Source organism: Lucilia cuprina, chromosome 5 (genome assembly GCF_022045245.1).
Source record: "Lucilia cuprina isolate Lc7/37 chromosome 5, ASM2204524v1, whole genome shotgun sequence".
Classification (NCBI taxonomy): domain Eukaryota; kingdom Metazoa; phylum Arthropoda; class Insecta; order Diptera; family Calliphoridae; genus Lucilia; species Lucilia cuprina.
In genome coordinates this window covers 70,437,413-70,455,234 of record NC_060953.1, presented here as the reverse complement: position 1 = coordinate 70,455,234, position 17,822 = coordinate 70,437,413, and the positions used below count along the sequence as shown (strand labels likewise).

Here is a 17,822-nt window from a genome sequence, read left to right as displayed (position 1 = left end):
GTGTTCAGTGATGTTAATAGTGATGTTTTAGAAAATAATAAAAAAAAATATAACAAATTAATTGACAATTATAATTTTTATGGTAAACTATTGTACATAAATAATTTAAATGTTTTTGTTTTTTTAATATATTATATTAATTCACATTTGTTTAATTGCCAAAGATTTCAAGAGTTTCCTTTTTAAAAAGAAAAATTGCTTTTAGTTACAGTTTTTAGTTTAATACAAAAATTTATGCAAATGTTGTAGGAATTTCACATTGAAAATATTTGCATTTTAAAATTTTTCAACCATAATTTAAAATATATGACTTAAAAAATATTAAGATTATAACAATGTCTAAAGGAGTAGGCATAACCCCAGCAAAAATTTTCATTGCAAATGGTTAAGATCGGTCGATTATTTCACCTAGCCCCCATACAACTGTACCCCCGAATATGGCTTGTAAACATTGTAATCGAACTATAGGTCGCAATTTTGCAGATAATTCAATGAAATGTAGCACATGATCTTCTATTATACCGTAGACGAAGGCTATTGAAAATGATTAACATCGGTCCATTATTTCACCTAGCCCCCATACAACTGAACCCCCGAATAGAGCTTGCAAACTTTGTAATCAAACTACAGGTCGCAATTTTGGAGACAATTCAATGAAATTTGGCACATGATCTTTTATGGTACTGTAGACGAAGCCTATTGAAAATAGTTAACATCGGTCCATTATTTCACCTAGGCCCCATAGAACTGAACCCGCCAAATAGGGCTTTTAAGTTCATAATTATGTTTAGTATACTCGTATCTCGACAAAAAGCTGCAAAACCAAGTTCTATATTAGTCTTGATGACCGCGATGAACTTTATATTTATAGGACCTCATTTGACCCTAGCCCCTCTAAAAAGCCCCATCAACATTTTACTTTAATATCCACAGTTTTATTAAACAGTAAATGGCTTTAGTATATTTGAGGCAAGGTATAATTCAACTTAAATGCTTTATTATGAAAACTAAATCACATTTTATTCGTATACAGGTGTATGGTATTATATGGTCGGCCTCGCCCGACTATAACTTCTTACTTATTTTGAATTGTTTGATATTGTTTTCGCGTTGGAGTGATGTAAACAAAAATATCTATATAACACGAAACGAGTAAATGTGATCTGTATCAATGGATTGAGGTAAGTTGGTATCATTTGAAAAGTTCTCAAAAGGCGCTTTCAATATTATATTTAATTAGATTTTATACAATTTCAACGCAATGTTTATCTGCTCTTCAAAATTCCATTTAGTTTAGTATATTATTTAATGCAGTGTATTATTGTTTACGTTATAAAAACATATTTTGGAATGAATATTGGTATTGCCTCTCTAAAATTTAATGAGTTTTATGAATATATTAATTTTAATTACTTTTAAAAGAATGATTTTCTTTGCAAATATGAAATTTCTACAACACTCTTCTAAACTCTATAAATGTTAAAATATTAACGTATTTCATTCTGTCCAATAAATAGATGAAATATTATTTTAAAATTACTACTTAAATGAATTTGTGTTTGTAAGTTTAGGATAATATTTTTCAGTTTTGTTTGTGTCTTAAATCGAAATATCTTAAATGTAAAGTGTAAGTAAATTTATATATTAATTAATTTTAAATTATACAATTAGTATTGTCCTTTTGATATGTGTTTTTTTAATTTTAAAATTGTATTTTTATCGCTAAAAAGACTATTTTATTTAATTATATATAATTTAATTATAAATATACATACATTTGTAAGTATATAATTGAAAGTTAATAATTGAAAATTGTTGTTATTTTAAGATTTTGTAGTTATATAAATTTAAGATTTATATCTAGAATATAATTTTTGTTTTTAAAACTATTTCATTTAATTGCTATTGCAAACTTTATTGGATATCTTTAGTTAAATTTTTTATTGAAAATTTCGTTTGATTAAAGTAATAAGCCGCATTTAGATTTAGAGTCTTAGTCTGGAGAAATACTATTGAAATTTATTTAAGGATCAATAACAATGATTTGATTTTATTTGGTAACTGTTTCCATTTTAGTACGAGTATAAATTTCTATATTATTTATGGACGTTATATTTTACTATTTATTTAAATGTTTTCTTTTTTTTAATTTTCAACAATTTCTTTTAACATTTTACTTACGAATCGCTTAAAATAACTAGCTTTTGTATTTTGTTGTTGTTCTACTTATTTATTTTTTTCATTGTTTTTACTATTTTGGACCCTATTAGAGTTTAAAAAATACTGTGACTGCGACCGGTGAATGAACAATCCTTTTTGCTACCTTCGTTTGTATGTTAATTGTTTAAATTAGTTATGAGTAACTAAATAAAATATTTTTTGTGCATTTCTAATTATTTGTAATAATATAACCTCTATATTTACTTAGCTGTTTTTAAACTATTTTGAGCTGTTTTTTTGTTTGGTATTCAATATAATTTTTTATTATTCTTTCTTAAAGGTAAACTTGCAAAAATTTATATATTTTATAATATATAAAACTGATATAAAGCAAAAAAATATATATTTATCAGACCTATCATGATGCATATAAGTTAAAAAATGGGAAATGTAGGCAAAAAATATTTATAAAATTTCGATTTTTAAAGGCATTATTATTTGAAAGAATTTGGAGAAATATCAACGAAATATTTGATTGGTAGATATTATATCAAGGATTGATTAAATCAATCATCCATATAAAACAAAACATGAAAACTTTAAATAAAGTTAAAATTGATTAAATAAGCGTGCTCAGTAAAAATTTATATATTTTTTTAATTTTAACCAATGAATATTTAAATTAACAGTTTTCAATAATCATTACGCTTAACAATATAATCATATTTGTAATGTTTATTTTGCTTTAATTAATTATTACTTTTACTTTCACTGGTACTTTATCTCAAGATATTATATGTTACTATGTTTTTTTTTTAATTTTATATCATTAGTATAAATATTTCATTTTAATTATATTACTATATTTATATACATATATGTATATTTAATTATATGTTTGTAATAATAATTTTGTATAAATAGAATTTCTACTTATGTTCCATAATATTCGTTGCATGGGATTTTTACTTTAAGTTGGTTTAGCCGATTTAGCTTTGGATTTTTTAATTACATATCTAAAATTTCCTTATTAAAAATTTTTAATTAATATTTTATTGTAAATAAATGTATGGTTTTGTATAAATAAAAAATTGCTTTGCATAATTATTTTTAATGCTATAAAAGTGTTTTGCTGGGCTGTAGCCAGCGTTTACCTATTTTAAACAAATCCAAAAATTGTTTAACAATATAATATTTGTTTAAATACGTATGTAATTATATAATATATATTAAAGTTCTTTTGTTTATAAAAATTTACACTTTCTTAAGTGTGTCACTGATTAAGTTTTAGCTTATATGTATTTTATTAATTTGGGAAAGACACAAATCAAAAATGCCATCATGTTCACTTTCTTAATGTTCATTCCAAATAAATTATAAATAATTATTTGTTTTCCAAAATTATTCAACATAAAGAAATTTTACGTTCACAATAGTGCTTTACACTATTTTAAATTTTGTCTAGAAGATAATAAACAGGACAGATAAATAATTAAAAACATTTGAAGTTAATAGAAAATACAATACAGACTTTAAAGTTTTTCTGGCATTTTTTATAACGATTTCTTTAAATTTTAAATATTTATGTATATATGTGGCCATTGGAAATCAAGAACCGAATTCATCCATTTTTAATAAGTGTCGTTTCATACCGATTTTGTAACAGACAGACTGACAGACGTTCCTAATATATTACAATCATAATTCATGGTCAGATTCAACGGAAGGACACTTTACAAAATTTAAATAGTTTGAGAACACGATTAATTGATGGAGATGATGACAAACATTAATTTGTATCTTTTTTCTTTATTGTTTAATAAAAACTATATTTTCTATATCTTTCTATAGACCCACGTACAATGTAATTAACTCTAAATCTAAAAACTTTTTGTAAGTGTTATTTAATTGAAATTTTTGTAGGGTTTTAGATTATTTTATTTACTTACCATTAGCGTTTACATCTTTTTATGCTACAATAATATCTTCATCATTTTCTTCTCCCGATTCCATGGACTCGACACTACCACTCAAAGTATCATGAATTCTGTTATATGTTTCACCTTCCTCCATACCTTCGGTGTCCTCATCTCCATGGTGTCCAGCATCCTTGATGCAAGCCGATTCTAAATGTTTGTTTAAATAAGATTTTAAGGCAAATGACTTGTGACATCGTTTACATTCAAAATTTTTATCCACCGAATGAGTCATCATATGTGCTCGTAAATTGGAACGGTCAGCAAAGGCTTTACCACAATGAACACAAGCATAGGGTTTTTCGCCAGTATGAGATCTTAAGTGGCCTTGAAGTAGCCAAGGCCTTGAGAACAGTTTACCGCATATATCACAGCTGTGTGAAAGTTTGTGAGTCAACAAATGCATGGCTAAAGCAGGCATTGAGACGTAAGCCTTACCGCAGGTATTACATTTTTTGGCAGACTGAGAGTCGAGAGATCTGTGAGTTTGCTTGTGACGTGACAGATTACTGGAGGTGGCATATTGTTTGCCACACTCCGAACATTTATAGCAACCGCGTTTCGGTTTTTTAGTCGTTTCCGATTTACTATTTTGTTCCCCCTTTTTCTTGCAAGCCTTCGTGCGACCATCCACAATGTTAAGGGAGATTTTTAAATCATTTTTTGCAGATGCATCTGATAATTCGGTACGCCAGATTTGCAATGGTGGATGGGAATTAGAGTGGCCGGATTCCGATGAGGAAGACATGTCAATATCAATATCCGACGAATGATCGGAATTGGGTGGTGTCAACGGCGAACAATTGTTGGAATTACTCAGACCACTATGGTGGTTCGGATGATGGATGTGATGATTGTTAAGGTTCATTTGAAGCTGCTGCTGTTGCGAGTCATACGAACTGATATAGCGAATTTTTGAAGTGGAATTATGATTCGGATTTTGGTCTGTTTCGATAAACACGTTTAAATTATCGGGTTGTATAATACCGGCACAGTGCATTGGTTGTTGTAATTGTCTGGAAGTACTTGATATCTCTTGCATTTGTGATTTATGGGTATTCAGCGTACCATTTGGAGTGGATATGGAATGCGATGGTAATGACGGAGTGGAGGTGGCATTTGAATCTTGGTGCAATATTGTTACAACACATGGTGGTGTAAGGGGTGGTAAGCTTTGCGACAGCGATAACAAATCATGAGCTGCTTCAGTTTCCTCAATGCTTCGCTCTCGATAGACTAGTGCTGGTATTGTAGAGGCGTTCTCAAGTTTAACAACTGTTTTGTGGTTGGTGTTGTTAGTACGCTGAACATTTGAGTTTAAACCACCAGCTGGCGGTGCATAAAATATTACTTTACCATCTTCAGTGGGACTGCGTCCGATATATTTGCCATAATCTTTTCCCGTTTTAACATCAACAGTTTGGTCAATGTTTGCATCTGAAAATATATAAAAAGAAAGAGGACCTTGTATTAGTTTGGTCTATTGAAATAACACCGTATAATAAAATGGTAATGCACATAACATAGAGAAGAAAATTCTTTCGCCCGGCCGTAGGGCGTCTCCATAGGAAATCTTTATTAAGCGATTAAGTGTATCAAAATTTGGAGCCCCACTCGAAAGTATGTCGAGTATAAGAGTTATTTAATTTGTGTTATTTCTTGGGGAGTGTTAAAATATATCTATATCTTCAACGCCATTTTAGTAGCAACTCCGTTACGTTTTTTAAAAAGTAATATCTTAGGGTTTTAGGATATCAAGGTTGCTAGGCAGACATGAAATAAAACGAAGTACTTCCAAAATAATAACATTTATCACCACTTCAAAAGTATCACAAAATGATTTTTTTTAACATTCTGTGGAAGTGATGTTTATTGGCGTCTAAAGAAATGCAACAAATATAACTTAAATGTAAGTTATATTTGTTGCTTATATAAATGTAAATGTAAGTTATATTTGTTGCACTGAATTTATTTGAATTAAACCAATTTTATTTATTAATTGATAAATGTGTGTTATTTATTTTTTTTATTTATTTATGTTAGTATTATATGAGTCAAGTTAGTTATATTCTATAATACTACAATTTAACTTCCTAATAACTTCCAAAAAAGAACATAAACATTACTTCCTGAGAATGACTTCAGATGTTGTGTAATTGGAATCAAATAAAAGAGACATTCCTCCTATGGCAAGCCTGTGTTAAAATCATAACTTCTTCAGGTCTTTTTCAGTACTTTCATAATAAATTCTACTTCTTTTTCGCTTCTTTGGAAGTTATTTTTTGTTAGGTAGAATTGGTCACTCCTTTAAGGAATCACAGTTTGGAAGTATAATGAATCAGAATGTGGAAGAAACATTTTTAAAAATTCTCTAGCCGCCAAGTGAAACAGATAACAAATATTCATAATTGAAAATCATACTCTAAAAACATTGCGTTTCATAATTGTCTTCAATTTTTATGCCAATTTTGCCTTTGGCTTATTTATGTTAATGGCTAGTATACCCACTGGGCTTGCTGCATTATCCTTAAGGAAAATCTAAATCGCTTTATTGAATACATACACATAAAAACATTTTAGTTATTTCACTATGTTTAACAAATTATGTTTATTTACAAGAAAAGAGGGTAAACAAATATCAACCCAACAAAAACTTTCATTATCATGTAACTGACAATACAGAATTTCCTCTTTTTGTGAATTTTAGGTATTCAAAAAATCTTGATTTTGTTTGGATAGGTCTTACTTTGCACAATAGTATCTGAAACTAACTGCTGTTAAATTTATTCAAATCGACTAATAGGACATTTAAAAATAGTTAATTTGAAAGTAAAATCTTTGTAGCAAATCGAATTTTCTAGAGTAAATTATATTTCCAGCGTTGGATTGGATGCCCATTAATAACCAATTTTACACTGATTCCCGTAATGTGATTGGATTGAAATTTAAATAGCTAGTGTTATGAGATAATGATGGATGAATGGAATTTAACGAGGTGGTGTTATGAAACATCAAAATTAAAATTGTTGGGCACATCTAATATATATGTATAATCTATTAAACATAACTGTATATGTTATGAAGGAGAGATATAGAAAAGGATGTTTTGATTTCGATTTTCGTGTAAATAGTTATGGGCCATTTTAATACTTAATAACACTGGTAAACATCCTTAAATCAATCTCATTAAATTCTTAACCATATAAAGGAATTACAGTCAATGTGACCACAAAAGCATTCATACGAATGAGTACCCATATGTCCCTAAGGGTTCTTCATATTACAAAATACAGGGAAAATTGTAATATAACAAGGTGACATATTAACAAATATTTGTTTTATTATGTTTTTGTTTTTACTGGATAAAAATTCTGAAAGTGTATGAAATTAAGAGTAGAAATAAGAATTATGAAATAGGTGAAACAGTACATGTATATGGAGATAGAAAAAGTTTACACTCAATTGTATATATATACATATACTGTTTCAACTATTTCGTAATTATTATTTCTACGCTTAAGAATTTTTTAACGAACACTCAGGTTTAACGAATACTCAGTTTAACGAATGCGGCCAAATGTGACCGCATTTATTTTTCTTGTGAATAAAAATTCGTCATCACTTAATTTTTAATATATATGTTGAGCCCGAAGAAAATGATGTAAAAGAGGACTAACTGTTTTTTTTAATACGCAAGGAAGTGATGTAGAAGAGGACATTTTGGATTTTTTGCCATACGGTCGGTATTCATAAATTTTTAAAACAATTAAAAAAACAATATGTGTAAAATACATTAAAAACAAGTATGAATGTATAGTCGGGCGTAGCCGACCATATGATACCCTACACCAATCAGTATGTATGTTAAAAATGGGGATTATTTAAAAAAATAAAGCATTTGGTTTGTTTTTTTAACTTTATTTCGGAATATTTGTACTTTTTTTGGCAAAAAAAAGAGATTTTTTTAAGAGGGCCCAAAGGGGAGTAGGGTAAAATATGGCCCTATCCTTAAAAATGTTGGTAGGGGGAGCTAAGTCTTCTGCAATATTATTCATGTAGAATTTAAAAGTGTTATTAGTGTTTGTAAGTGAATTTTGATCTTTAAGTCATTTTCTGAAGGGGAGTTTGTATGGGGGATAGGGTCAAATGAAGCCCGATGATTACAAAAATCGGTAGTGTCATTTAAAGTTCTATAAAACTAAGTTTTGTCGACTTTTGTTAACATAATAGATCATTTAAGTTAATTATAAGCCAAAAGGCCCTATTTGGGGGGTACGTTTGTATGGGGGCTAGTCGAAATAATGGACCGATTTTAACCATTTTCAATAGGCTTCGTCCTTGGGTCAAAAGAAGCGTGTGTGCCAAATTTCATCCAATTATCTTGAAAATTGCGACCTGTACCTTGCGCACAAGGTTTACATGGACAGCCAGCCAGCCAGCCAGACGGTATTGTTGTCTGGAAATACCTTTAATAGATACAATATACAACTTTATAGTGACTTGAACAAATAAAAACCGACGAAAAATAAAATTAATTTTAGCTCAATGGCAACTAATTCTTAAATTTGTATACGAACGAAGGTGCAGACTTTGTTGTTTTTCTATACTAAGAATTTCTGTTTTTTAACGGCCGCTGTCCCATCATTCCCAAATAGAAAATTTAAAAAATAACACAAAAATAATTTTTAAATGCAAAACGTTTTTCGCATTAAATTAAAACTGAATGCAAAGTGGAACAATTTTTCAATCTGTGAAATCAGCAGCCGATCGACATGCGACAAATGAATAAACGACATTCAAAACCACACCGTTGTTTTTTTGTTGTTGTATTTGTTTTTTGCATTCATGTACGTGTGATCATTAATATTGTGTTTGTAATGTCCTTTTTAGTTGTTTCGTTCTAAATAAATGGCAAAAAAATGACAAGCAACAGGATGTATAAAACAACAATAGAAACGTGATGAAAATTTCGAATAATCATTTACGTAAAAAATGTTCTCAAAAGTAATAAAGGTTCTGTCAGAGGGAGATGATAACGTTAAAGCTGGTGAATTATATTGGGCAGTTATACGTTAAAAAATTTAGGTTTGAAATGTAAAACAACATGTAAAAAAATAATTATACATTTTCTTAAAAATATTTATGAGTATACGACAAGAAACAAAAATTCAAAATAACGAATCATGAAAAACAATATTTTCATAAACCAAAACAATTTATCATCACAATTGTCTGGCCTCAGAATTTCTACATCACATCAATTTTTCAAGATATCATGCAACAAATTTGGATACCACAGATTTTTGCCATATTTAAGACGTTTTAACTTATGTATATATAATAACTTTATTTACAAAATATGTCACCTGAATGTCAAATCTTTCAGCTATAAAGTGAAGAATGAACTGTGTTTTAATAAGTTTTTGAAGTTAAAGCTATTTTCTGAAAGGGATCCTATATTGGGGGTAGGATATAATATGACCCGAAGCACAGTGGTATATAAAGTTTTATTTTTGAAAATAAATCGGTATATCTGAAACTATTTGATACCTATATCGAGTGAATTATCACATGTTTGAAGCTGAGGTTTTCAGTTGATTGACAGCTGTAGGTTGTCGAGAATGGAATAGGGTCCAGTGGGTAGCCCCTCATGGAGTAGTTACAGTTTAAAATATCCTCTAGATTTCTGAAATTCTAAATAAAAAATAAGTTATCAACAGTTATCTTGTCCCTATTAGAGACATTCAAAATTGCATCATGTAAAAAGTGACGTATTTTTATGTTTTTCCCTAAAAAAGTCCCTATATTCTTTCTTTAACAAAAACAAAATTTATTCAGGAAAGTGAGTAAAATTATGCAGGCACTGCCACCCTATCTTAACTTGGTCAATGTTAAAAAAATGTTGATTTGAATTAATAATTTTAAAAACGCTGGCACCGATCATCACAAGTTGTTCTTATTTATATAGCCAAGTACGTTCCTTAAATATATACAAAGTATTTTTTCTATAACACGGTAAATTACGTCACTTTTTAAATTTTTTTTATGAAAATAAGTCGAGAATAATATTATACTTTTTCTTAAATTTTATAAAAATGTTGTAGTTTTATTTAATCATAATATAATTAATATCATTATGTTTAATTTCGTTTAAATATAAGAAAAAAATATTACGAAAGATTTTCGTACTTTCATAAAAATAGAAAAGGGTTTTATTAAATAATATTTCGTATTATACACGAAATTTTTGTAAATATTACGAAAATAGAAGTTACGAAATTTTTTTTCGTAAAGTTGAACATGGATTATTTTCAGTGTAATAAATAATATAAAAAATATTATTACTCCATTCAACAACATGATCAAAACCCTACATTTACAATAAACTGTGTACCATTTGTATTAACTCTGTGTACAGAATTTTTTATTATCAGCTCTTATGCGCCTGTAAAATGATCTTTAAATTTAAAGAACAAACGATTTCAAAAGAAGAAATTACAAACTTATATGAAAAAATTTAAAATAATACTAACATCAAATGCTTCAAAATAAATTTATTTATTTTATATAAAAAATTTGACAAAAAAAAAAATAGTTTTAGTATTATTGTTTTGAAATGAGACTTTTTTAATTTAATTTGTTTTTAATGTATTGTCTATTTGTGAGTCCTTTAAACTTTGTATTCCTTTTATAAAGACATATGTAGGAGTTAATTGTTTAAACACAATTTTAGGGATTTAACTCATTTGGAAATTGGGAAGTTATTTAATTTTAAACTAACTTCCCAATATTGAGAATCAAATAAAGCCCCAAAAAATAAACTAAGCACCTAAAATAGTTCTTGTTTTTTTTTTCAATATAAAAATTTAAATTAAAAACAAGTATGAATGTATAGTCGGGCGTAGCCGACCATATGATACCCTACACCAATCAGTATGTATGTTTAAAATGGGGATTATTTAAAAAAATAAAGCATTTGGTTTGTTTTTTTAACTTTATTTCGGAATATTTGTACTTTTTTTTGGCAAAAAAAGAGATTTTTTTAAGAGGGCCCAAAGGGAAGTAGGGCAAAATATGGCCCTTTCCTTAAAAATGTTGGTAGGGGGAGTTAAGTCTTCTTCAATATTATTCATGTAGAATTTAAAAGTGTTATTAGTGTTTGTAAGTGAATTTTGACCTTTAAGTCATTTTCTGAAGGGGAGTTTGTATAGGGGATAGGGTCAAATGAAGCCCGATCATTACAAAAATCGGTAGTGTCATTTAAAGTTCTATAAAACTAAGTTTTGTCGACTTTTGTTAACATAATAGATCATTTAAATTAATTATAAGCCAAAAGGCCCTATTTGGGGGGGTACGGTTGTATGGGGGCTAGTCGAAATAATGGACCGATTTTAACCATTTTCAATAGGCTTCGTCCTTGGGCCAAAAGAAGCGTGTGTGCCAAATTTCATCCAATTATCTTGAAAATTGCGACCTGTACCTTGCGCACAAGGTTTACATGGACAGCCAGCCAGCCAGACGGACGGACGGACATAGCTTAATCGATTCAGAAAATGATTCTAAGCCGATTGGTATACTTTAAGGTGGGTATAGGACGAATATTTTTGTATGTTACAAACATCAGTACAAACCCAATATACCCTCCCCACTAAAGTGGTGTAGGGTATAATAACTTTCTTATATGACGCACAGTGGTATAGAAAACAAAAAAGAATAGAAGGAAATAATTCTGCAACTTCCTAACAGTTAGTACGACTTGTAGGCGAAAGTTTAAGATCCGAACTTGGACCTCATAGGCCTACTAGGGTGTTTACAATTTTTAAAATGATCCTATTTTTTTGTGGTCCGATTTTAAAAGAATTACTATTAATGAAATCTGATCTACTATAAAAAAATCTAAATTCTCTACTTTCTTAGAAGATGTTTATATAAGAACATCTTCTAAGAAATCGATTCTAATAAAAAAGAAGAAATTAAGAATGACTAATATTTAAATCGGAAATGTGTCAAAAGTTATATGTATTTAAATTAAAAAAATAAAAAATATCAATTTTTCGCTAATGTTTGGGGGGAAAAGTTATCATTTAAGTTATATTTAAAAATTCTAAGGAAATACATGTATAAAAAAATTATACTTCATTAAAAGCTAACTTTAAATGAAATATTATAAGTAAAAAACAATCAAAATTTTTTATATATTTTATTAATAAAATTCAACTTTAGGCCAAAAATTCTCAAATCGTAAAGTTGATATCAAAATATAGTAAACCCAATATATTCTTAATTATTTCGCAAAGGCAATTGTGATAACAAATTTTACAATTTCTTTATAGTTTTACATTCTCTATGAGATTTTTAACAATAAAATTTCGTTAAAAAATATTTATAAATAGACAGTCGGAACTTTACTGTCATCAAGTAATCTAGAGATTAGAAATGGTTCTTTGGCATGTACTAACTCCTTCTAGGACAAGCAAATGTTAAAATAGCTAGTCAACTAATTTGTCGAACATCTAGGATATTTAAGGCCTTACTTTCATATATACAAACATAAACAGATATATTAAGTTTTGAGAAAAGAAGGTGTATCTGCATGTGTAAGTGTAAATTATAAATCCATGAACCATATGCATATAAGCACATACTATTACAAGTTCCACGCTCCTTCTTAAATGTTACATGCCAGAACTACAATTAAATAATTTAAAGCAGGGACCGAAACAGTTATAAGTTAATTTATAACAGTTATTTTATGACATTAAAAATAAAATCCATCTAAAAAAGTTATTTTTTAAGCTGAAAACATAATAAAACAATAATAAGTAGAATCAGTAGAAAAGTACATTCTCAATTTTATATGCCTTGAATTGTCACAAAAAAAGGAATTTAAAAAATATAAAAGAAACATCAAAAAAATTATTGAACATTTTTTGTGAATAAAACAAAATTTAATATTTGAACAAAAAAATTATTGTAAAACCAATAAAAATCAAGAACAGGATGCAAAAGTGTAGAATGCTGTTTGCAAGTACCGTTCAAGAATCATTTCATGGTATTTTTCGTGCTTTTTCATTTGAAGATTTTGAAGTTTTTCTCTTTTTAGTTCATTTTTGTTTGACATAACTAGGGCAGAAAATTGACAACTCTCCCTAATGATTCTACCTTTCTATGGTTATATCATGGCTGAAAATAAAAATTCAAATGAAACTTTTAAAAACAGAATTTTATTTTCCAGTCTTAAAATAAAAATTATTTAATGAGTTTTATTTTTTCCGTCAGAAAATAAAACTCATTTTCAATAATAATGCCTTTCGAAGAAATTAAAAAAGCTTGTGTTCAGTCATAACAGAAAATTACCATTTGCCGTTTTTGATTCAGATGTTTTCAACGTCAGTACAAATCAACTATTTAATGGCCTTGGTGAGACAAACTCAATAAAATAAGAGACTGAAAAAATATATAAAAACATTATTTGATTTTTTGACAGGGAAATAAAAACTCCCCAAATGAGTTTTATTTTCTAATGGAAAAAATAAAACTCCTCAAATAATTCTTATTTTATGGCAGAAAAATAAAACTCATCTTTTAACTGTTTCAATCAGACTTTTACTTTTCCGTTAAAAAATAACTGTTATTTGTGGAGCTAAGATCGTTTTTTTTAATCTCCATAGGTATATTCTGAAAAAGCACATCTTTATGAGTATATATAATAGTATAGGTCTACATTGACTCCAACATAGAAATTTTTTGGGTTAAAAATTTTAGAATAACAGTTATTTACAGTCCCTGGTATTGATACAAGAAATTAAACTAAATTAAATAATTGTCTTGCATACGATTTGTATCTGTAAATCCTATTTTGGTATGGTTTTTGTATCATAAACATTATCTGATTTGATATCACGTCAAAATTACAATTAAAAGTATTGAAATTGTTTAAATTTAATTAAAAAAAAAAACAAATTTAATATTAAAACATACAATAAATAAGAAAATCATAAACCATTAATGAATGAATAGTAAAAAAAATTGTTATTTGCTATTTGTACACTTAAGTAAAATGAAATAATAAAATAACAAATGAAACAAAATTGTTCAATTTCAACAATTCGATACGTTTGCAATTCAAGGATTCTCTAACAAAAAATGAGAGCCAGCAGATTCGTAATATTTATTTGTTGTAATATTTTCCTTTCGTACTTTTCTGGGCCAAAAAACTGTTGCTTTTTTTGATTTCGAATCCTGTTCTTTATAACTGTAAAATATACTGAACACGCTAGCTGCTCATTAATTATATACCAGTTATTCCTATTATTTCTTACATAAACAGGAAGGACCACACCTCTGCGCCAAATATGCACGTGACAATCTTTAATAGCCCAGCATTAATGTCGAGAGTCCCATTTTTGTAACCTTCACCGACGTAAACAAATTTTTTCAAATGTTTGTATGAATTTTCATATTATTATGTGAGGATTTTAGCCCTAATAGTTTCTAAGAAAAATAAGTTTTCGTAACATAGTTAGTTAGTTTAAAAGGAGGATGTATACACATCAAATCCAAAGAAATACACCTAGGCCTCAATCGGGCCTGTTGTGCGCTCCTCAACCAGTGCCACGGGTGGGAATCGAACCCACCTCCTCCGGTCTACCAGACTAGAACACTAACCACTAATCTACCGGAGGCCCCGTAAAATAGTTTGTTTATTATAGCCATTATTAGCCGAAAAATATGTATTTTTCAAACTTGTATTTGTCTACTATTTTAAAAATCACATGTCCGCCTTAAAAACAAGGTTGTATCTTTCAGTATTTTATCTATATCAGTATTATTATTTGTTGCCAAAACAATGTTACCTATAGTTTATAAAAAATGTATTTGTTAGAATAATTGGATGAATGATGGTACCATGAGGCACAAGTGCAGTTAACACAAATATAAAACTGAAACGCTAACTGAATTGTGGCATAGAAGAAACAGTTTTGAAACAATGCCCCGTTTCTTCTATTCATATCTACATACCATTCATCCTTAGCTACATTTATCTAATGAATATGATTGTTGTTTGTTATACAATTAAAATTTGGTATGTTTTTATGCCTCTGATTTTTTGTTCGAATACAAACAGATATACAATACTAAAAATGTTAGCCAAATTCACAATCTAGTGTAAATTTTTACAATACACTAAAATATTTCTGTATATTATGCTCACGCTACGGTTTACAAAACATACTACACATAAATACATATTTCTTATTTACTCAACAGTTTGCAATACAAACTGCCGGCTCAAACAATGAAAAAAAAATTATAAAAATAATTTAAAAAACAAACTAAAAAAATAAAACAAGTAAGATGTTATAGTCGGGCGAGGCCGACCATATAATACCCTAACCCTGTATATGAATAATATGTGATTTAGTTTTCATAATAAAGCATTTAAGTTGAATTGTACCTTGCCTCAGATATACTAAAGCAATTTACTGTTTAATAAAACTGTGGATATTTAAGTAAATTTTTGATGGGCGCTTTTTAGAGGGGCTATGGTGAAATGAGGCCCTATAATAATAAAGTTCATCAGGGTCATCAAGACTAGTATAGAACTTGGTTTTGCAGCTTTTTGTCGAGATACGAAAATGAAATTAAAAGCCCTATTTGTTGGGTTCAGTTCTATGGGGCCTAGGTGAAATAAAGGACCGATGTTAGCTATTTTCAATAGGCTTCGTCTACAGTACCATAAAAGATCATGTGCCAAGTTTCATTGAATTATCTCCAAAATTGCGGCTTGTAGTTTGATTACAATGTTTGTAAACATGTTTGTAAACTCTATTCGGGGGTACAGTTGTATGGGGGCTAAGTGCCAAATTTCATTAAATTACCTCCATAAATTCGACCTGTAGTTCCATTACAATGTTTACAAGCCATATTCGGGGGTACAGTTGTATGGGGGCTAGGTGAAATAATGGACCGATCTTAACCATTTCCAATAAGGTTGGTCCCTGGGACAATAGAAGATCATGTACCAAATTTCATTTTTAAAAATAACGGTTTTTGTTACTTTCAAATCGGGAATTCCCGTTTGGCATCCCTAATCCATAAACATAAACATTTGGGGTAATAATATTCGCGAAAAGGATACTAAGAGAAAATTACAAAATATTTGTAATAATTTGGAAAAACAAAGTTTTGTTACCGTATGAAATAAAATTTAAAATATATTACCACATCAAACTTTTTTTTAAATTTCGAACAAATATTTTTTTTTAATTGTTCCATACTTAAAAAAATTGTGCAGCTGGTAAATTTGAATTGATTATCAATTTCACAAACCAATTTTAAAACTGTTATTATTATAGAATACAAAATATTCATGTTAATGCTTTTGTTTCTGAACTTTTACAGAAACGAACGAAAAGTTATAGAATAAGGGTAAAAATTTATGTTTTTTAATTTTCTTTAATTTTCATGTTACATTTATAATAGTCTTCTTATTTTTATGAAATATTCATTGGCAACACTGAGAGATTTAATCTTGCACTCAGAAACATAAAAGGGGATTAACACCGGAATCAATTTATATTTAGATTAAGTAATCTGATTTTTAATTGGCATTTAATTGCCAACTCCCTTATGTTATTTAATATAAAATTTTAAAAGATGAAGTTTTTCCAGAGAGTATATTCAACAGTTTCTATTTCAGTAAAAATGTATTACATTTGTTTAAAATTAATAGTGAAGTTAAAATAAAAATTTTGTTATAAAACAAAAATTGTCTGCCATATGTCGTAGTTAAAAGTTGTTAAAATGTCATTTGTAAGGATTTGAACTTGGTTATATTTTACATTTGTGCCTTTATACTTCTTCTAATAACAATATTTATCTACTTATATAATGTTTAAACTGCTATTGCCTTACCAAAGCCATACTTTGAGCCAAAAAGTAATATGAAAAAATTAATGTAGTCCGTAAGTGACCGTTGTAATTACATAATATGTGTGTATTGTATGCCCGAGAGATTGGTTTTTCTCCCAGTTGAATATTCTCACATCTTTAACTTTTCCCAATAACATTTATGGCTTTTATTAGCATACTTAATACCACAACTGCTACATTTGTGTAACAGACTACAAAAAATGTGTACAAATATAGTGCAGTTTTCTCGAAAATCTTTTTTTTTTTTGGTTATTAGAAAAAGAGAAACAAAAAGTTTATAAAAGGTTAAGAGCTGAATTAAATTGCAATTAAATCTAAATGCTTACTCCGTTGTAGAACTGTGCTGTTCAGAAGAACTCTTGGTCATGGTAAACTGATATAAAACCAGTAAAATCAAAATACTGAAAAAAATTTAGAAATTACTGTAATTGATTAATATATTTTAATTTAAAAATTTGAGTTTCACGTTAATTTATATTTAATAGGTTTATACATACTTTTAGTAGACATATATAGTTTCTATTGATCTGTGTATACCGATCATAGTTCTTTTCCAATTACATCTTCAGTGAAATTGGTATTAAATATAATTGCTTTTTGTTTTACTTTTAGCATTTAATACAATGAAGACAAACTATCAACTTCTTTAATCCAATTTAGTTTTGGTTACATTTCATCTGATTTTTTTAATTTATAATAACTTTTAATGGCTATATGATAAGCTCTGTATAATTTAAAATAAAAATCCAG

General features: G+C 28.3%; 1 protein-coding gene across 1 annotated transcript in view; it reads right to left on the bottom strand.

Moving 5' to 3' along the window:
* Window positions 1-1,823: 1,823 nt before the first annotated feature.
* Window positions 1,824-17,822, bottom strand: part of LOC111691024 (gastrula zinc finger protein XlCGF48.2) — a 33,413-nt gene continuing 17,414 nt past the window's right edge. The window contains exon 3 of the mRNA XM_046952853.1: window positions 1,824-5,573. Coding sequence (XP_046808809.1) covers window positions 4,129-5,573 — 1,445 coding nt within the window. The 3' untranslated portion in view covers window positions 1,824-4,128. The remainder of the gene's footprint in view (window positions 5,574-17,822) is intronic.